The sequence below is a fragment of the Bos javanicus genome, chromosome 18 (assembly GCF_032452875.1).
Source record: "Bos javanicus breed banteng chromosome 18, ARS-OSU_banteng_1.0, whole genome shotgun sequence".
Taxonomy (NCBI): domain Eukaryota; kingdom Metazoa; phylum Chordata; class Mammalia; order Artiodactyla; family Bovidae; genus Bos; species Bos javanicus.
Genome location: NC_083885.1, coordinates 43502814 through 43525138, shown reverse-complemented (window position 1 = coordinate 43525138; position 22325 = coordinate 43502814). Strand labels below are relative to the sequence as shown.

The 22325-nt window shown below is 42.3% G+C and overlaps 1 protein-coding gene across 7 annotated transcripts in view; it reads left to right on the top strand.

Annotated features, from left to right (window-relative positions):
* Positions 1 to 22325, top strand: part of CEP89 (centrosomal protein 89) — an 82217-nt gene that overhangs the window by 30322 nt on the left and 29570 nt on the right. For 6 of the 7 annotated variants that reach the window (XM_061387906.1, XM_061387907.1, XM_061387908.1 and 3 more), the window contains 7 exons: positions 917 to 959; positions 3431 to 3649; positions 4964 to 5109; positions 17083 to 17133; positions 17303 to 17386; positions 19558 to 19661; positions 21665 to 21780. In XM_061387906.1, the coding sequence (XP_061243890.1) occupies positions 917 to 959; positions 3431 to 3649; positions 4964 to 5109; positions 17083 to 17133; positions 17303 to 17386; positions 19558 to 19661; positions 21665 to 21780 (763 nt within the window). The remainder of the gene's footprint in view (positions 1 to 916; positions 960 to 3430; positions 3650 to 4963; positions 5110 to 17082; positions 17134 to 17302; positions 17387 to 19557; positions 19662 to 21664; positions 21781 to 22325) is intronic. The other variant, XM_061387905.1, reaches the window with a different exon arrangement.

Below are 22325 nucleotides of genomic sequence, written 5' to 3'. Positions count from 1 at the left end.
TACTGGGCATATATTCAGAAGAGGAGAAAACTCTAATTCAAAAAGATCCATATATCCCAGTGTTCATAGCAGCACTCTTCATAACAGCCAAGACATGGAAGTGTCCATCAACAGATCAATGCATGAAGAAGATACCGTGTATATTCTCTCTCTCTCTCACACACACACACGCATATATACACACACAGTGGAGTATTACTCAGCCATAAAAAGAATAAAATGCCATTTGCAGCAACATGGATAGACCTAGAGATGGTCATACTGAGTGAAGTCAGCCAGCCAGAGAAAGATGAATATTATATATCATTTATATGTGGAATCTAAAAAATAAATTAATAAATAAAAGTACAATACAAGTGATCTTATTTATAAAACAGAAGTATACTCACAGATACAGAAAACAAACCTACAGTTGCCAAAGGGGAAGGCAGGAGGGACAAATTAGGAGTATGAAATTAACACACACTACTATATATGAAATGGGTCAGCAACATGGATGGTCTCTGTAGCATGGGGAATTATATTCAGTATCTTGTAATAACCTATAATGGAAGAGAATTAGAAAAATATAGATGTGTAACTGAATCACTTTACAATACAACGAAGCTAATACATTAGTATAAGTCAACTATATTTCAGTCAAAAGATGCCAAACTCATGGACAGAAAGGCAGAAAGAAAGCAGGCCTTCCCCTGCTGCTCAGAGAGCTTGCCAAGAGGGGAGGACTGTTAAGGGTTAGGTTCATTTAAAAGAAACAGGGAATATTAAAGTTTCTAAAGCTAAAAGAAACGAGCAACTACGAGAGCTGAAATGAAGACGGGGGAAGTGCTTACATGTTTGATACATGACTTGTGCCAGGCCACTCTTAGAAGATGCTAAGGTCAATTCGTTACTGTCCTGTTTTTTCCTTCCATAGGACGAAAAACCACCATTATGTGAAAAACCTCCACTCTGTCCAGGTATTTGCCTTTTGAATTTCATTGTGATTGAAAAACTTACATTTCAGAGAACACCCAGTACAGTCTCACATAAAATAAAGATCACTTTTTTTTCCTGTGAAGGTTGTTGCTTCTGTCCCATTTTTGAAATTGGAAAGAGATAGCAGTTCGTTGAACTTACCTTTAAGTTTGCCTTAAAATAGAGAGTTTATGGAACTTCCCTGGTGTCCTTCCAATGCAGGGGACACGGATTCGATCTCTGGTCAAGGAACTAAGCTTCCACATGCCAAGAGGTGTGATCCCACCCCCCGCAAAAAAAAAGAGAGAGTCCAGACATTCAAACATTGGATGGTGGCTGTATGTCCGTATGGGATGTGCTCAAGCCTGGGGTTGATGGAGGGGGGATTCATGGACCTATGGGATTATGGACAGGCCCTGGGAGGGGGAGGCTTCCCAAGTGGTGCCAGTGGTAAGCCTTGAGAATCCCATGCACAGAGGAACCTGGTGGGCTACAGTCCATAGGGTCACAAAGATCGGACGCAGCTGAAGTAACTCGGCGCTCAGGGAACACGTGCCCTGGGAGAGGGGGCGTATGAAAACGGGGCTCTGCTCAGGGGCTCGAGGCAGAGCTGAGAGGTCCAGAGGTACTTGGTGGCATCCTCTCCCCTCTGCAGCCTGGGGAGCCTCATTAGCTTCCAGAGTGGATATTGTAATTTTTCACTGTGTGCCTCACGTCAGTAGTCTGAAAACCCTGTCAAGTAACCAAGACTTTTGTCTGTCCTCCGTGTCGGATTGGCTCTGTTTTCACCATTTCTGCCTCGGTGTTTTTGGTGCTGTGTTCTGGGATGTTGCTGGGGTTCTGACATCTGGCCCACAGGTTTTCTTCATTGTATATCTTCTGCTGCTCAGCCCATCCTTTGAATCTGTGTTATTAATGAAGCCCTTTATTTTCATGATTTCTGTTAAGTATTGACAAACATCTCTCTGAAATCTTAACCGCACTCATTCTCAAATCTTGTAGCCTGTGCTGCAGCCAACTTCGTCCTCTGTTATCTGGTTTTGGTGCCTCTCTCAGTTCCTGTGGCTCTTGGTGATGTGCTCGTTTGGTCCCTGGGAGTCCCAGTCTGTCTGGGGATGCCATATCTGATTTCTATAGGCTGCTCAGAAGGGGAAGCCAGTGGGCTGTCAGATGTACAGTCTGTCTCCAGTGACTGTCGGCCATAGACAGGGCGTTTTGTCAGCCAGGGGGTTTGGAGGCTCCTCTTCCTCCTAGGTTTCTCCAGCCTTGGGGTCTGCCTGCCTTTCTGTCCTCAGGGCTTATATGTACTGCTTGGCCCAGGGGGACTTGAGCCCTGCTGCTTCTGTCTGGCACCCTAGACAGATACCTTGTCAGTCCTTTCTAGGCCATTTTGTGTCCCCACCACCTGCCAGGGCAAGGCACATCCCTGGAAGCACCCCCACCCCCTCTTGTAGCTGACCTCTCCTTGCATATTTTAGGCTGCAGCTTCCATCTTCAGTCTAATCTCAAATGTCTTTCCTGGATTCCTGGTAGATTGCCTCTTGTTTTCGTGTACTTGTGAAGTTATTCATTTCTTTCATGTTCTAGGGGTTGGATATGTGTGTGTCAGGGGTCAGGGGAGGCTGTCTGGAGCTGCCAGTATCCCTCCCTCCATCTGCCCACAGAAGCTCTGCCCAGGCCAGGAGCCCATTGTAGTCCTCACTTCCTTTAATCTCCCTATGGAATATCACTCTCTGCTTTCCTCCAGTCTTTCTACTCCTTCCTAAATTCCTTTGTAGCCTCTGGTTTTCTTCTCACCCTGGTGCCTGCAAGTAAACTACATCCTGGTGGCTCCTCCCTCTCTCCAGCTGAGGCTCTCTTCAGAGCTTTGGACCTGTGTCCTAACCTGAGCTTCCCTCACCCTGCCAGGCTTGTATTCCTTGTCTGGCTAGATATCTTCCAAACTACAAATCTTGTTGCTCATTCTTGACTTGCCTCTCCCTCACTGCCCACACCCAATCAGCTGCTGAGCCCTGCCACGTTTTTGCCCCTGAATTCTTCTCTCATGTCCTTTCCTCTCCGTCCCTACTCTAGGAGCCTTCAGACTGATCTGCCTGCCTCTGTGCTAGGCCTCCTTCCTGTTCACTTTCTTCGCCGCTGGCCTCAACGATTCATCTGAGAGTATAGCCCCTTCTTTCCATACTTCTGCTGAAAGGCTTTCTGGCTCCTGGTGGCCTGCAGGATACAACCTCCACTCTGCATATTACGTTAAGAAAAGGCCTCCACTGGCTCCTGCCTTCCCCCTCCATTACCCTTCTTCTTACTGCTCACCATAGTCTTAACAGATCACAGTCTTTGCTGTATAGGCCACTCTCTTTGCAGGCACTGACATAAAGAAGTTGCTCCTTTGGTTTTTGAAATAGTCTCCTGTAATTCTGATGTAAAATTGTTAATATCAATTAGTATTTTAAAACTTTTTCCTGTCCCTTTTTAGATATAACTGGTAGAACGCGTCAAAGATGTATAGAAATAACCAAAGAAAAGTTGGAGGAATTAAAGGAAGAAAATTTGCACCTAAACAATGCAAATCAAGCCCTTACACATGAGCTTAACATAATAAAGAAAACAATGAAAGATCTGCAGTTAAAACTTGAAAGGATGAAAAAAGAAAACGTGAAGCCAAAAGAGGTTGAGAAAGCATCCTCTCAGGAAGGTGAGGACAACTACCTAGTTCTTTTGTTACAGGAAGGAACAGGAATTCAAAATTTTGTACTTATTTTGGAAGTTAACGTTTTATTATAGTAATTGTTGATATTAATGTTCTTAATATTTTGGTTTGATTATTTATGGTCTTTCATTAATATCCTTATACTTGTTGAAATTTGATTTCACCTGTTGTATCATTTTTATTATGCTGAAGAAATTCTAGTACTTCTTTTGGTTCTTAGCATAATATTTTACATATGTTTTGTATCAGTTTTTATCCCCATGAGCACCATATAAAAGTGCCTCTTTCACCACATACTAACCAATGTTGAAGATTATATTTTCCTTGCTAGTTTGAGTGGTTAAAAAAGAAGAATCCCATTTTAATTTAATTTCTGTTTGTTCTATTATTGATGAAGTTGAATATTTTTTTCATTATCTTTGCAGGTCATTTTCTTTCTCTTTCATAAATATTCCCACTTTGGATTGAGATGTTTTGATCTTTTCTGTTGATTTATAGGAGCTCTTTATGTATTAAGAATTTTAGCCCTATGGCACATATGTTTGAGTTTGTTTCTCAGTTTGTTAATAATTCAGCTATGTGTATAGGATATTTTTCTGTTAGGATCTATGCCCTTGGTTTCCAGTGGTTAAGAATCCATGATTCCACTGTAAGGAGTGCAGGTTTGATCCCTGGTCAGGAACTAGGATCCCACATGCTGTGTGATATAGCCAAAATTAATAACAATATGCTAAGGTCATATAAGTATTCACTAATGTTTTTTCTGTATATTTATCTAAGTCTATTATTATGGCTTTAAGAAACATAATGTGGTTTTCTCTTTACAAACCCTATATATTTCTTGTCTTAGGCACATTTCTAGATACTTGATATTATTTGTGCTATCACTTTGTGGGATCTATTTTCTATTATGCTTTCCAATAGAACATTACTGTTGTGTGGGAAGGCTATTAGTTCTAGTGAATTCTCCATTTGTTCTATATAATTTTCAGAGCACATATTTGTATACCATCTGAAATAGTGACATTTTTTCCAATCTAAAATTTTTATTTTACCTTTATCATATATATATATATATATATATATATATATATATATCAACTTTCACAAACTTCTAAAACATTGTTGACTAATCAGTGTTAAAAAAAACTTATTAACTTTTATTCATTTATATCTGTATAATTGTCATTTGCTGCCTTTGTGAGCCTAAAGGGAAAGAAGGACAGACAATTGACAATTTATATAAAATCATGATAAATTTAAGTTCTTATGGTATAATATTAAATTTATTTTTTTCAGTAGTTGATGGACCTGAATTACATTATCTAAGAAAACAAGCTCAAGAACTGGTGGATGAAAATGATGGATTGAAAATGACTGTTCATCGTTTGAATGTAGAACTGAGTAGATATCAAACAAAATTCAGGCATTTATCCAAGAAAGAGGTAATGTTTCCTATTAAGAAAAATCAGTTTTATTGATATTTTAGCCTTGAATTGATTTCCAATTCCAAAGAGTTTATATTTATTATAATTTGGTATAAAAAAAGATATATCCGAAGTACAATCTTTCTGGGCACCTTTCTGTTTCTCTGTCCATCTCTCCTTTTCTCAAAACTAAAGCAATAAAAGCTCTTAGTAAAAAATTAGGACAGTATAAACATATATAAAGTAATGGAAGTAAAAGTCCTTGTCTGCTCCATTCTCAGCCTGTTCTTCAGGGTTATAGCTGTTGTTTGTTAGTGCACAGACTTTGAAAAGAAAGCAGACTAGTGTTTACAGGCTCCCAAATGATCTAGCTGTCACAGTCAATGGAGCTTACATTCATGATAGGCATAGGAGCATCCCCTGTAGCTATATACTTGGGCTTAGTGTAGAGAGAGCAGACAAAAACAGCCTTCTCCCACTTTTTCCATGGAATGGGTTTAATTGCATGCTTTCCCAGATGCTGCCTGAATTTCTGGCTTCTAATCAGCCTAAATCTAAATACTGACTGCAGTCCTCCCCTTTGGGAAGCTGATGGATTTGGTACATCCTCAACTACTGGTAACCACTTAAAAATAAAGACAGCAGCTTGGACAATCAGAGATTTGAGAGGCTACCAAGAACATGGGCTAGGCCAATTGATGAGGCTCCATACCTATACAAGACCACTCTGTCAAGATGAGAGAGGTGGCTGTTTTTTCTAATGCACAGAAACCAATATAGAGTAAAGGAAAATGAAGAAAAAAGGGAATATGTTCTAAAGAAGGGAACGAGATAAATCTTCAGAAACTGATCTTGCTGCTGCTGTTGCTGCATCACTTCAGTAGCGTCCGACTCTGTGCTACCCCAGAGACGGCAGCCCAGCAGGCTTCCCGTCCTTGGGATTCTCCAGGCAAGAACACTGGAGTGGGTTGCCTTTTCCTTCTCCAATGCGTGAAAGTGAAAAGTGAAAGTGAAGTCGCTCAGTCGTGTCCGACTCTAGCGACCCCGTGGACTGCAGCGCACCAGGTTCCTCTGTCCATGGGATTTTCTAGGCAAAAATACTGGAGTAGGGTGCCATTGCCTTCTCTGGAAACTGATCTTAGTGAAATGTAAATAAGTGATATACTCAATAGAGAATTTTAAGTAACAGTCATAAAAATGCTCAGCAAGATCAGGAGAGCGTGAACAAAGTGTGAATTTCAACAGAGAGATAGAAAAATGTTAAAAAGTACCAGAGATATCATAGAGCAGAGGAGTATAATAATTGAACTGAAAAATTCAATAGAGGGACTCAGCACCAGACTAGAGCAAGTGGGAGAAAGGATCAGTGAACTTGAAGACCAGGTAGTAAAATTCATCTAAACAGAAGAATAAAAATAATTTAAAAAAGAGTGAAGATACCATTAAGTAGTTACAGGCATTCCAGAGAGTAAAGAGAGAAAGGAGCAGAAAGCTCATTTAAAGAAATAATGCTGGGACTTGCTTGGAGTCCAGTGGCTAAGACTCCAAGCTACCAAAGCGAGGGGCCTGGGTTTGATCCCGGGTCAGGGAACTAGATCTCACCTGCCGCAACTAAGACCTGGTGTGGCCAAATAAATAATTAAAAAGAAAAAAATGCTGGGACTTCCCTGGTAGGCCAGTGGACACAGATCCCTGATCCGGGAAGGTCCCACATGCTGCAGAGCAGCTAAGCCTGTGTGCCACAACTACTGAGCAAGAGCAGCCACCTCACAGAGAAGCCTGAACACGGCGACGAAGAGCAGACCCCGCTCGCCGCAGCTAGAGAAAGCCTGCATGCAACAACGAAGCCCCAACACAGCCAAGAATAAATAAAAAAAATATTTTTTAAAAGAAATAACTCTGAAGACTTCCTTGGGGGAAAGAAACAAATATCTTGATCTAGGAAGCTCAGAGAGTTTTAAATAAGATTAATCCAGAGATACCCACATTGAAACATATTATAACTAAATTGTCAGAAGGTAAAGAGAGACTCATAAAAGCAGCAAGAGAAAAACAACTTGTTATATGCAAGGAAACCCTCATAAGATTTATTAGCAGATTTTCCATCAGAAACTTTGCAGACCAGAAGGGAGTGGCACAATATATTCAGAGTACTACAAGGAAAAAAAAAAAACAAAAACCTGCCAACCACAAGTACACTACCCAGCAAAGTTGTCCTTTAGAACTGAAGTAAAAATAAAGAGTTTTTAGCACATGCAGAGGCAGAAGGAATTAATCACCACCAGCGTTATAAGAAATGTTGAAGGACCTTCTTTAAGCTGAAATGAAAGGATACTAATTAGTAAAAGTAAAATATGAAATTAAAAATTTCACTGGTAAAGGTAAATATATGGTAAAATTAAAGATAATCTAATGTAAAATTGGTAGGTTAATCACTTATAAATCTTAATATGAAGGTTAGACAAAAATAGTAGAAATATAACTATAGTAATTTGTTAATGAATACATAAGATAAAAAGATATGAATTGTAACATCATAAGGCAGTGGTAACCTACTCCAGTACTCTTGTCTGGAAAATCCCATGGATGGAGGAGCCTGATAGGCTGCAGTCCATGGGGTCGCTAAGAGTCGAACATGACTGAGCGACTTCACTTTCACTTTTCAGTTTCATGCATTGGAGAAGGAAATGGCAACCCACTCCAGTGTTCTTGCCTGGAGAATCCCAGGGACAGGGGAGCCTGATGGGCTGCCGTCTCTGGAGTTGCACAAAGTCGGACACGACCGAAGCGACTTAGCAGCAGCAGCAGCAAACATAAAATTAGAGGAGAATTAACATGTAGTTTTAGAATTCATTCAAACTTACCAATTTAAAATAGACTTGTAAGTTGTCTTCCAAGTTGTGCAGTTATAAAGAATTCTGCCAAGCAGGAGATGTAGGAGGCATAGATTTGATCCCTGGGTCAGGAAGGTCACCTGGAGAAAGAAATGGCAACCCACTCCAGCATTCTTGCCTGGGAAATCCTGTGGATGGAAAAGCCTGGCAGGCCACAGTTCATAGGGTCACAAAGAGTTGGACATGACTTAGCAACTAAACCACTCACCCACCACCCAACTTGTTTTAGGTAAGCCTCGTGGTACCACAAAGTAAAATCCTGTAGTATATAAACAGAATATAAAGACAAAGAAATCTTAGCATACCGCTACAGAAACTCAAATCACAACTGAAGAGAGACAGAGAAGAAAGGAACCAAAGGAGTTAACAGAAAGGCAGAGAAGAATAAACAAAATGACAAGTCCATACCTAACAATAATTACTTTAAATATAAATGGGCTAAAATCCTCCAATCAAAAGACAGAGTGGCTGAATGGGCTTACCTGGTAGCTCAGATGGTAATGCGTCTGCCTGCAATGTGGGAGACCTGGGTTCAATCCCCATGTCAGGAAGATCCCCTAGAGAAGGAAATGGCGACCCACTCCAGTACTCTTGCCTGGAAAATTCCATGGATGGAGGAGCCTGGCAGGCTACAGTCCATGGGATCGCAAAGAGTCAGACACAACTGAGCAGCTTCACTGGCACTGGCTGAATGCATAAAAAAGCAAGACCCACCTGTGTGCTGCTTACAAGAAACTCACTTCCGATATAAACACTTAGACTGAAAGTGAAGAGATGAAAAAAGGTATTCTGTGGAAATAGAAGCCAAAAGAAACCTGAGTTAGCTTCACTTATAACAGACAAAATAGACTTTAAGACAAAGACTGTAATAAGAAGCAAAGATCTTAGGATGTAAAGAGGTCACTCTGAGAAGAGGAGATAACATTTGTAAATATTTGCATACTCAACATAGGCATGCCTAGAAATACAAAACAAATATTTTTTAAATATTTGTTTATTTGGCTACATTGGGCCTTAGTTGCAGCCCACAGGAGCTTCCTTGCGTCACATGGGATCTTTGATTGAGATGCATGCACTCTTGTGGCATGTGGGCTCCAGAGCATATGGGCTTCAGCAGCTGCAGCACGTGGGCTCTCTAGTCGAGGCTCACAGGCTCCAGAGCATTCAGGCTCAGCAGTTTCAGAGCGCAGGCTGAGTTGCTCTGTAGCATAGGGGATCTTAGATCCCCAACCAGAGATCAAATCCATGTCTCTTTCATTGAAAGGCAGATTCTTAATCACTGGGCCACTTGGGAAAGTCCCTAAAGTGAATATTAACAGACCTAAAGAGAGAAATAGAGTCATATAATAATAGTAGGGAACTTGAATATCCCACATTTATTAGTGGATAGATCATCTAGACACATAATCAGTAAGGAAACATTGGCCTGAAATGATCCATCAGAACATGTGTATACAGAATATTGCATCCAAAAGCAGTAGAATACACATTCTTCTCCAGGCATACATGTAGCATTCTCTAGGATAGATCATATATTAGGCTTACAAAACAAGTCTTAATAAATTTAAGAGGATGGAAATCATATCAGACACCTTTTCTGATCACAGTGGTACAAAACTGGAAATCAAAGAAACTGGAAAAGTAACAAATATGTGGACATTAAATAACATGCTACTCTGATCAACCAATGAACCAAAGAAGAAATCAAAAAATATCTTGAGATGAATGAAAATGGAAATACAACATACCAAAATTTACAGGTTACAGCAAAAGCAGTTTTAAGAGAGAAGCCCAGAGTAATAAACACCTACACTAAGAGACAAGAAAGATCTCAACTTAACAACCTAACTTTATACCTCAAGTAATTAGAAAAAGAACAAACGAAGCCCAGAGTTAATAGAAGGAAGGAAATAACAAAGACCAGAGAAGTAATTTAAATAAAAAATAGAAAAGATCAGCTGATTTTTAAAAATCATACCAAGAATTAACACCAACCCTTCTCAAACTCTTCTAAAAAACTGAAGAGGAAGAGATACTTCTGAACTCATTTTATGAGACCAGCCTTACTCTGATGCCAAAGCCAGACGAGGACACTCCAAGAAAGTTGTAGGCCAATGTTCCTGATGAACAGGGACATACAAAAATCCTCAACAAAATATTGGCAAACTGAATTCAGCAGTACAGTTGACCTTTGAACAACATGGGTTTGAACTGCATGGGTCCACTTAACATAAAATCTTTTTTTGAATAAATGCCTTCAGTACTACAGAATCCATGGTGGGTTGAATCTGCAGATGTAGAACGGTGGATGTGGAGAGCCCACTGTGGGACTTGAGTAGGTTTTGGTATCCACAGCCAACCCTAGAACCAGTTCACAGATACTGAGGGATGACTGTACGTTGAAAGGACGGAATACCATGATCAAGTGCTGTTTATTCCTGGGATCCAAGGATAGTTCAGTATCTGCAAGGAAGTCAGTACTGTATGGCCGGGGTCCAGCCCCGGCTGATCCAGGGTATTCGAAGGAGAGATGGCGTAGGCGACCTATTTATTTAAATATTCATCAAAGATATAAAGAGTAATAGAATGAGGATAGCTCAGTGAGGAAATTCAGTGGAGAAAAGAGGCTGAGTAGATTGGTTTACGCGGGAGACCAATAAAACTTCAAGACAAGAAGTTTGCACCACTTACGTAGGCCGCAGGCGTCCTTCCGTTCTCCTGAAGGAGAGGAGACACTGAGGCCTCCCCAGTCGGATCTTAGAAGCCCAGGCATAATTAGTAAGCATGGTGGGTTCCGCGCTCCAGATGGAGACTCAGCCAGAGTGAGAGAGAGCGCAACATGGAGAGACCAAGTTTCGGTGAACAAGGCCTGCACTTTATTCTCCAAAGTAGTTTTTATACCTTAAGTTGTGCATAGAGGATAATGGGGGAAGGGGTAGAGTCATGCAAGGACAGCAGTTCCTGATCCTAATCGAAGCCAGACTTTCAAACTTATCATATGCAAAAGTTCAGGTGAATTACATCATCTTCTGGCCAGGAGGCCTGTTAACATTTTAAGAAACTTATTTTTCTCTAAAGGTGATTATTCCAAAGTCAGGAGCCACCCTCCAAAAGCATTAGATAAAGTTGCATTCCTATAGGGCAAAGGTGAGGTGGGCTCAATCAAGAAAAGAATTAACTCAAGGGTCCAAGGTTACAAACATTAAAGCTACTACTTACACCAATTATATTAATCAGTACACTGCCAGGGACACAGCAGGTAAGGGATATGGAGACTTAGCAGCAAACATTGGCCCAACAAGTGAAAAACCCTTCACCAATACAATTTCTAATCAATCTTTCAACTGCTCAAAGGACTCTGTATTTAGACAGTTGAGAACATCTCATGCATCTCACAGTTGGGAGGCTCTGAGCAATCACATGTGGCTGGAAAAACCTATTCAGGCAGGCTAGAGGACTTCCAAAGGAGTTTGTAGGTTGAAACACTATCACACCCAGGAACTTTATTAACTGGAGCTATAAGTTAACTCTTTTTTCAGAGCGAGGTAGTGGGGGACAGCCCCCGCCCCCGCCCCCCCCCCAGTAAAGTCAGAGGTGTAGGTGAGAGCACAAAGCAGAAAGTAGGCAGACTCTGGTTTTGGGGGTAGATGCTCGAGAATTTCCAGGAGGACTCCTGAGGCTCGATCCCGCCTTTGCGTATGCCAAGCCTCCTTCCTCATGACCTTTGCCATGGGTGGAGTTCCTCACGCTGGCTCCCGGCAGTGATCCCGGCAGTGAAAGAATTCTAGTTGAGCTATTCCAGATCCTGAAAGATGATGCTATGGAAAGTGCTGCACTCAATATGCAATATGCAGTATGCACTCAGTATGCAATATGCTGGCTCCCGGCACTGTATATTATACCACATTAACAGAAGTAAGAGTGAAAACTGTAATCATCTCAATAGAGGCAGAAAAATTTGACAAATTTGGCATATTGTCATGATAAAAACTCTTGGCAAACTGGGTATAGAAGGAACATACCTAAACATATAAAGGCCATATATGACAAGCCCCCATCTAATATATACTCATAGTTGAAAAGCTGGACGCTTAAGGGGCAACACAAGGATGTCTACTCTTATGAGATTTATGCAACGTAATACTAAAAATCAAGCCAGAGCAATTTGGCAAGATACAAAAGGCATCCACATTGGAAAGGAAGAAGTAAAATAGACTCTTCTGATGACATGAAATTATATATAGAAGACCCTAACGACTCCACCAAAAAAACGGTTAGAACTAATAAATTCAATAAATTTGCAGGGTACACAATCAATATGCAAAAATCAATTGTGTTTCTGTACACTAACAATAAACTATTGGAAAGAGAAATTAAGAAAATCCCATTTATAGTAGCAACAAAAAGAATAAAATACTTAGGAATAGATTTACTATGGAGATGAAACATCTGTATACCAAAATCTATGAAACATTGGTGAAAGAAAGCAAAGATGATGCAAACAAGTGAAAAGATATTCTATGCTCATGGATTGAAAGATAATTATCATCATGTCCATACTACCCAAAGGGATCTACAGAATCAGTATAATCCCTATCAAAATTCCAATGGCATTTTTCACAGAAATAGATAAAACAGTCCTAAAATTTGTGTGGAACCACAGAAGACCTCAAATTAAATATTAAGTAGTCTTGAGAAAGAAAAACAAAGCTGGAGATAGCACACCTCCTGATTTCAAGCTGTACTACAAAGAAGTAATCAAAGTAGTATACTGTTAGCATGAAAACAAACACATAGATCAACAGAAGAGAAGTGAAAGCCGTGGTCATGTATGGGTGTGCGAGTTGGACTGTGAAGAAAGCTGAGTGCTGAAGAATTGATGCTTTTGAACTGTGGTGTTGGAGAAGACTCTTGAGAGTCCCTTAGACTGCAAGGAGATCCAACTGGTCCATTCTGAAGGAGATCAGCCCTGGGCTTTCTTTGGAAGGAATGATGCTAAAGCTGAAACTCCAGTACTTTGGCCACCTCATGCGAAGAGTTGACTCATTGGAAAAGACCTTGATGCTGGGAGGGATTGGGGGCAGGAGGAGAAGGGGACGACAGAGGATGAGATGGCTGGATGGCATCACTGACTCGATGGACGTGAGTCTGAGTGAACTCCGGGAGTTGGTGATGGACAGGGAGGCCTGGCGTGCTGCAATTCATGGGGTCGCAAAGAGTCGGACATGACTGAGCGACTGAACTGAACTGAGAGCACAAAACGTGTGTACGGTCAGCAAAAGAGTCAAGCGTATACTATGGAGAAAGGATAGTCTCTTGAGTAAATGATGTTGGGAAAACTGAATATCCACTTGCAAAAGAATGAAACTGGACCCCTATCATACACCATATGCAAAAATCAACTCAAAATGAATTAAGGACTTGAATAGCCAACAAGTATATGAAAAGATGCTCAACGTCACTAATTATCAGGAAAATGCAACTTCAAACCACAAGGAGATAATCACCTCACATCTGTTAGCATGTGTTTTATTAAAAAGAGATAAATTCTGGTGAGGGTGTAGAGAGAAAGGACCCTTGGTTCACTACTGGAGGGAATGTAGCTACTATGGAAAACAGAATGGAGGTTGCCAAAGAAATAATTATCATACCACTCAGAAATCCCGCTTCTGGGTATATATCTAAAGGAAAGAAAATCAAAATCTTGAAGAGATATCTATACTCCCATGTTCATTGCAGCATTATTTATGACAGCCAAGGTCTCAAAGCAACGTCAGGATGATTGGAGAAAGAAAATGTGATGCATGTCACATGTTTATACACACACACACACACACACACACACACGTATTTCCCAGGTAGCTCAGTGGTAAAGAATCTGCCTGCCAATGCAGGAGACACAAGAGAACCCGGGTTCGATCTCAGGGTTGAGAAGATTTCCTGGAGAAGGAAATGGCAGCCCACTCCAGTATTCTTGCCTGGAAAATTCCATGGACAGAGGAGCCTGGTGGGCTACAGTCCATGGGGCCACAAAGAGTCGGACACAGCTGAGCATGCACGCAGACTTGATACATACACATATGCATGTATATGTTATTCAACCTTAAAGAACAAGGCAGTTCTGTCACTTGCAACAATATGGATGAACACAGAGGGTATTATTCTAAGAGAAATAAGCCAGATAAAGATGGACAAACTGCTTGGTGTCACTTAATATGTGGAATTAAAAAAAAAAAAAAAGTTGAACTCATAGAAACTGAGAGTAGGATGATGAATGCCATGAGCTGAGGGCTGGGGAAATAGGGAGAGGCAAGTGACAGGGTACAAACTTTCAGTTATAAGGTGGATAAGATCTGAGAATCTAGTGTATATATTGGATTGGCTAAAAAGAGCTTTCAAGTTTTCCCGTAACATCGATGCAGAGAAACCAGAACACACTTTTTGGCCAACCCAATATAACATGGTGACTATAATTAATAATACTGTATTTTATAATTGAAGCTTTCCAAGAGAGTAAAGTCTGTGTTTCCTCTCCCCCACCCCGCAGCAATAAATGGTAAATATGTACAGTGATGGGTGTGTAATCAGAGAAGAAAGCAGACTAGGTTTTACCTTAGAAGGATCGCAAAATTCGACACCCACTCAGCATGCCACTGTGGCAGAGGCTGTGGGGAATGGCGGGAGGAGCCATTTGCTCAGGTCTGGACCTTGGAGTCTCGTGTGTGTGAGGGACGTGTGGGGGCTGGTGGTGGGGTGGGGTCGTTGGGCTGTACTGCTGTCCAGCCCCACTGGGGGTCGGTGGTGAGGCGGGGAGCCTGGTACGCACAGAGTTCCCATGTGACTCCTGGGAGTTGAGGGCACCTTTATGGGCTGTTTCCTTTCTGTTTGAAGTAGGACTTTAGGTTTAAATGTTTTAAATAATGGCTGCCAGAGTCCAGCTCCAGCAGCCAGGGTTTCAACCTGAAGGGAGGGATGGTGTCGGCAAGTAACGACGCAGCCTCTCAGTTTTCTTGGACTGCGCATTTATTTCAAGTTTAAGATTTTCTTTTATACTTTTATGAAAGCATTATGTCAGACGTTTGACATTTTCAGTTCCCCCTCACCCAGATTTATTATCTTCATAAATCATTGTTGCCCTTCAAACAGAGTTCCTCCTTCAGCGATTCTCTCAGAATCAGCTTTACCATCTATTATCTACTTCCTCTTATGTGTCCTATAGTTGTGATTACATTGTAACTCATGCTACATTCCTCAGTTTATTTCTTATCTTTCTAAATCCTGTTTCCCCTAACATCCTGAGCTCACTATTTCTTAAAATGGCTTCTAGCTATTAGTATCTAAAATTCCTAACCTCTATAAGCTATAGTAAAATATGCTAACATTACAACATTCCTTAAATCTTTAACTTCTAGTTATTTTAATTATTTTTAAGACCTAAATTCAGTAAACTCCTTTGCCATAAACATTTTCCTCACAAATAGGTTTCAGATAGCAATCCCTCCCATGGCCTCAAGCTGCGGCCTACGTGCTCATCCTGGAACACTCTTTTGTAAAAGTCCTTAAACAAATGTCAGTGATTAACTTTATGAATTATTCTCTGAGCACAGCTGTAGAAGGCTTTGTGCCTTCTCATGCTCCTCTCAAGAACAATAAGCACCTTAATATTCCTTTTCAGTCAACTCAGCCGAGGAGAGGGAAAAAAAGTCAGAATCACAAGGCCTAACTCCTTCATCCCGGGTCTGTGCCTGTGGGACAAAGAGAGGGGGTTGGGGCCGTGCCTCCATTTTGTCAGTAATGCCTGACGTGGCTCCCGACCGATGGCTTTGAGATATAATTCACCCATTTTAAGTATACAGTTCAGTGACTTTCTTTGTAGTGTATTCACAGAACAGTTCCACCTTTACCACAATTTCAGAATGTTTTCTTCGTAACAAGAACTCTCACAGCTGCTAGCAGTCCCTCCCTGTTTCTTCCCACCTCCCACATTGGCCCTGGCAACCACTAATCTACCTCCTGTCTCTGTGGATTTGCCTGTTCTGAATACTTTGTATAAACAGAGTCATACAGGGACTTCCCCGGTGATCCAGTGGTTGACTTAGCTGTCCCATTGCATGGGGGGCATGGGTTAGATCCCTGGTTGGGGAAGTAAGATCCTGCATGCTGTATGATGTGACCAAAAGTAAATAAATAAATACAGGATAATATATATAAAAAAATTAAATGGACTCGTTCAATAGGTGGTCTTTTGTGACTAACTTCTTTCACTTAACATAATGTTAACCTTTTTTAAACAAAAATATGATAGCTCCTGGAGTCCTGTGATCCAAAACAGGCTCCCTAGAGTGAGCCAGTTCTCTTTCAAAAGGCTGTGAGCAGGCAGGCCCGGTGACTGGTCGCTGGCCCCTGCCCCCCGCCACGTGTGCACACCACTGTGCCCTGTGCAGCTGCAGCACTCTCCATGACAGTCTCCCCTGACCCCTCCAGCGGGGCTGATCTCGCTCTCCAACCACTGCAGACTTCTGTTTGTGTCCCTTTTAAGGCGCATTCTACCTGTACTACATTTGTGTGTGATGTTAACCTGTGTGAGAAGACCTGTCTCTGAGTTGAACCATAAAGTCCTTAAAAACGACAATTGTGCGGTAATGTCCATAATGACTTAGTGAACTTGCAGTGTTTGCTGAATGAATCATGAGATGATAAACACATTAGAAAGTTTTTGTTGAATAAGGAGTTATTCCATCAGGGCCATTGCTTCTAGCCCTGATGGAACTACTCATATCAGGTTTGGCCTCTTACTGTAAACAACTAGAAAACCAAACAGGATACATAATACAGCTGTTTACAGACACCAGACAGCAGGCTGCACTGTGATCGTGGGGAGAATGAAGATACTAGATGAGCCTTATGATCACCTTGCTTTCTTCTTTATTACTTGTTTGTTTATTTGGCCATGTTGAGTGTTCATTGTGGCATGTAGCATCTTTTGTTATGGCACGGACTTCACTTGTGGCACGGGCTCAGTAGTTGTATGGCAGAGGCTCCAGAGTGCCTGGGCTTCAGTAATTTAATTTGTCTTCACTCTCTGTTTTATCCTTAGAGTTTAAATATCGAAGGCCTACCATCAAAGGGCCCTACACCACCCTGGTTGGTAAGTGAAAGTTATTTAATTTCAGGCCCATATTTTCTGGATTGTGTTTGAATAGCTGTTACAAATCATTCCGAATTAAACCGAACCAATTTTCTTTCCTTTTTAAAGACCTGCTGGTTGTGTTGAGTTGTAAGAAAGGTATTAACCTTCTTTATTCGATTATGTTCAGGTGGATATTAAATACCTGTCCCCCTTGTTGCTGGCCTACGAAGACAGGATGAAAGAGAAGGATGAGCTCATTGCCAGCCTTCAGGTAGGTTGGCAAACATCTCGGAAGGACAAGGTTTGTAAAAGAGAAGACCAATTCAAACCTGGAGGCAACATTTTGAAGACAGGTATACCCACCTCCTGGCAGGTACTCAAGTGTTTGTTACAGAAAGGAAAGAAAGAAGGAGGGAGTGGAGCAGAGTTGGGGTGGGGAGAAGGAAGAGGGAGGGACGGGAGTGGGGAGGCAGGAGGAGTGGCAGCCAGAGCAGGAGGGCTGGGTCGGATTGATGGGAGGGTCTGCAGGGACGGAGAGCCACTGCATTGGAAGCCGTAGCCTCCCAGACAGGCAGCCCAGCATGGACTGGGATCCTGGGATGCAGAGAAGGCAGCCATGAGAGGTGCTCCTTCTCTGGTCCTGTGCAGCTGCAAACAGCACTGGTAAAAGGGATGTTTGGGCAGACGGGGAAGGTAGGAGACCTTAATGTTCCTTAATTCCATAAAGAGCCGACCCCAGGAAGTCCAATTACCGAGCTGCTGATAGCAGTGGGGAAGTGAGGTTTTTATTCATTTCTGCCTTGCTTGCTCTCTTTCATGGGAATGGCTCCTGGAGCAGAGGAGCCATTCTAACTGTACAGGAAACCTAGGCTGTGCTGGTGTTGTAGACACATGCCATGCCTTGCCGTGCCACATTACCTCTGTGTTCCCTATTTAAGTGGCCAAAGGTATCTCTGGAGTTGAAGGGATCCAGGGAGGAAAGAGTTGGTTTTTCGGGGCTCCTTGGCTGGAAGGGTCTAAGAGTCATCTAGCTCCGAGACTTCCCTACTGGTCTGCACTTCCTCTGTAGGAGGCATAGTTTCCATTCCTGGTGTCATGGGAAGATCCCACATGCTGCGCAGCTTGGCCAAAAAAATAAAGTAAACAACTTAAAAAAAAAAGCATCACTCAGCCTGTTTTTGTTCTGCTCTCCCATACACATGACCCATGTAATGCCATTTGGAACCTTTCCTCCTGGATTTTCTACTGGACATTTAATTTTTTAAGAGGGTGGATTAATCTTATGCTAATTGGGAGGCCTGCTGTGCTGCGGTTTGTCGGGTCGCAAAGAGTCGGACACAACTGAGAGACTGAACTTGACTGGTTAAATATCAATCCACGTAATAAAAGTACTTATTTAGTGCTCCTTCTAAAACAGGGTTCAGGGGACATTTTCTGCAGACGTCTATTAAGTAACTGTTTTAGGCTTTGGGGGTCCTTGGAGTTTGTTTGCAGCCACTCAGCTCTGCTGCTGTAGCATGAAGGTAGCCACAGACCAGGTGTGAACAAATGGCATGACTGTGTTCCAGTAAAGCTCTATTTGCAGAATAGGCCCCTGGCCTGCCGGCTGCAGCTTGCCCCATCCGTGTTCTGACAAAGGGCCAGTGGACTGGCAGTAAGTGGGGAGTGCATCTGGGCAGAGAGGCGAGAGAAAGAAAAGTTGCTTGGCATTACTGCTTTTTATAAGCATAAATGTCTGCTCGCTGAGAGAAGAATACTTAAAAGCGTCCCAGGATAAGTACTGACACCTAAGATTCTCACCAGAAGACAGCCCAAGATACCGAAGCTGGCCAAGGCCAGCCAAGAAAAGCCTGGATGGAGGCCACCCAGCACGAGTGCCACAGACAGACCGTGGGGTCGAACACGGACCGAGCAGCAGCCGGACGTGGCAGCCGGTGGGCACTGAAGCTGGCTGACCGGTGGCTTTAAGGAAGGGAGGCGCTCTCATCAGTGTCAAGGAACAAAGTTAGGTGACTCCTTCCTGCCACGCTAATTAAGGCCTTCCGCACCAAAATGGGCTTTAGTTACGATGAACAGTTCTTATTTTTACCTAAAAAGCTCCAATTTATCCTGCATTCTTTAAACAAAAAATTATAATATTTATAGACATCTGTTGCCTTTTTGTCCCCCTTTTTTTATCTTTTTGCATATTTGCAGCACAGAAAAAGTTTATCAAAATTAAGGACTGAGTATTTAAAACCTGAGGTGCTTTGCTCTGTGTCATAGTAGCTTTCTCTTGTGTTTTCTCACTAGACTGGGTTGGTGCTGGTACAGAGTTTAAGGCTGCTGGTACCTGAGACTTTGCTTATAAGTTATATTAACATTTGATTTTAGCTAGAGCAATAGCATTAGAGCAAAGACGTACCTATGTGTATGTTACAGTTTATTTAAATTTTGTTTCAGGAGGAAATGAGAGTGTTTAGAATTCGAGCCCAAGAAGTGGTAAAAGAAAACGAGAAACTGCATCAAGAGCTGAATAAGAGTAGTCCCGTCACCAATGAAGAATGGCATGTGGTGTTGTTTCTGGTATTTTGCTAATTAAAAGAAGAAACGATGATAGGAATAAAGTTTATTAAGTTGTCAAATACATATGTAAATTTTAACTTACATATTTTAACTAAAACATTTAATTTCTCAGAAATTAATAAGGTACACCTGAAAACCTAGTAAATTATTCTAAACTTGTATTTTAAAGATTACTTTCAGAATTCTAAGTAGGTTGTTAAACCTGGAAAATGTTGGCTGTCCACATTTTTATCCTCTGAGGTTGTGTCTTTTAATTTTTTATAATTCAGCTGCACCAGTTGTTAGCTGGAGGACATGGGATCTTCAGTCTTCATTGGGCCATGTGGGGTCTTTAGTTGTGGCATGCGAACTGTAGTTATGGCATGCGGGATCTAGTTCCCTAACCAGGAATTGAACCCGCACCCCCTGCTTTGGGAGCGTGGAGTCTTAGCCCCTGGACCATGAGGTTGTATTTTTCTAGGGTACTTTTCCCGTCCCCAAACTGCTGAGTCAGGTCCTTCCTTAGACCTCTCTGATGGCTTGCAGGGCTTTAGGACAGACAGTCTAGGATGGGGCCTTGCACTCCCGGATCCCACCTGCCCTGCGCCTTCCATACCTTGACAGCTGCTGTCCCATTGCTGGCTTTCTCCCCTCCCCACACCAGAACAGCCCCTTCCGCGCTCCTGCTCGCTCGTCGGGGCCCTGCTCGAATGGTGCTGATAGGTAGCTCTCTCTGAAGGCACTCTCCCTAAATGCACACTGTCCTGGGACCTGCCACACTGTGCCTCCCTGTGTGTCTCCTCCTTTGTGAGCGTCTCAGGGCAGGGCCAGGTGCTGTTCATCGAGCACAGCAACAAATGCCTCATCAGCACATCTGAGAAAGTAAATGTCTTCAGACGTCTAAAGGCAATACCCAAGCAGGACCCAGCAAGCAGAAACTATTCAGATAGATCTTTTTTGCCTTGGGTAGGTATGTTATATTTAGCTTTTTTTTTTTTTTTAATGTCTTAACATCCCTAAAAAAAATTAGATATTTTCTATATGTGATGGCTAGAAATTTGGAGTCCAGTCAACAGCATTCTTATCTTTAGGTGGGTTCTCCCTCTTTTTATGGTCACTGCCGTGTCAACTGGGACCGGTTGAACGGCTACTGGATCCTGCCTGGTGTATTGTGACTTCCGCTGGTGAACTTGGATTTTTTCTTTCAGGTTCCAGGCTCCTAGCATGTCTCCCCTCGAACCCTCCTTGACTAGTGCCCTGGAAAGCAGGTCTGTTGGGCTGCTTCCAGGAGTCTCACAAGAACTCTCAGATTCTTTCTCCAACCTTCTATATGGCTTCAAGTCAGACCTGTTTACTTCTTAAAATATAAATATATAAATAAATAAAGGCTGCACTTGGAAATCCACATGCCCACTGTGTTCCCCAGTCCTGTCCATAAGAGTTTGAAATCTGCATCCTGCTCTGGGGTGGTGGCCTGTGCCACAGGGTGGATGTGAGTAGGTGCTGTTAGGTCTGAGCAGGGCCTGTGGCCAGCCCCCACCCCATACTCTGAATTCACTATCTTCCTGTGAGAGTTTGGGGATGGCTCCCAGGGCTTGGGAGCACTCTGTAGGCAGAGCTCCTGCCGCCCCCAAACCCCCTCCCAGTCATGCCCTCGTCTGCCCTCCTTGGCGGCTGCTCCCTGTCCCCTGCACTCTGCTTACTGCAACTAGGGAAAAGCCTGCGTGGCAATGAAGACTCAGCACAACCGAAGATAAAGAAATACAATTGTTTTTAAAACAAAACAAGAAGTTACCAAAGCAGTTTAATATCAAGCTTCTGTCTGTCTTATCCCCCAATTTGGTGGAAATTAAAAACTTGCTGTTTTAATAACATGTTTAATATTATAACATGTCCAGATATTCATTACCGACAGCATAGCAGTTGCTTTCTTGTAGAATCAGGAGTGTGTCTATAAGCATGGTGCACCTGAATGGCAGTATTTAATTTTGTAAATCAATTGTAGGCGGCAGCTTCAGACTCAAGCAGAACTGGTTTTAGAAGAAAACAAGTTGTTGATAGAGCAGTTGGAGATTCAGCAAAGAAAAGCCAAGGACACCCACCGGGAGCGTCTCCAGGAAGGTGAGCAGTCTTTCCCATAAGCGGTGCTGATGCTGTGACATTGTCATTGTGTCATTTTCCAATGGCATTCCCCCCTCCCCCACTTGAAAATGGTGGGAAGTCATGTTTTTTAGAATATATTCTTTTTTACTGAAATGCAGTTGTTACAGCATATCCAGTCATCACCCATGATGCAGTGACCGATTTCTTAGGACTCTGTAATTATTCTGTCTTTTGTAAATCAGTTATAGATAACAACTTTAGAGTCAGCAAAACTGGGTTTGGGGGGAACAGTGTGTAACATAAGCAGGAAAAATCATGTGAGATGGATATTTGAAAGAACCTATGGGTCTATCCCCCAGAATCTGTTGAATGAGTAAATAAGTAGGAACCATTGGCTCTCTGGAGAAGGCAATGGCACCCCACTCCAGTACTCTTGCTTGGAAAATCCCATGGATGGAGGAGCCTGGTAGGCTGCAGTCCATGGGGTCGCTAGGAGTCATACACGACTGAGCGAATTCACTTTCACTTTTCACTTTGATGCATTGGAGAAGGAAATGGCAACC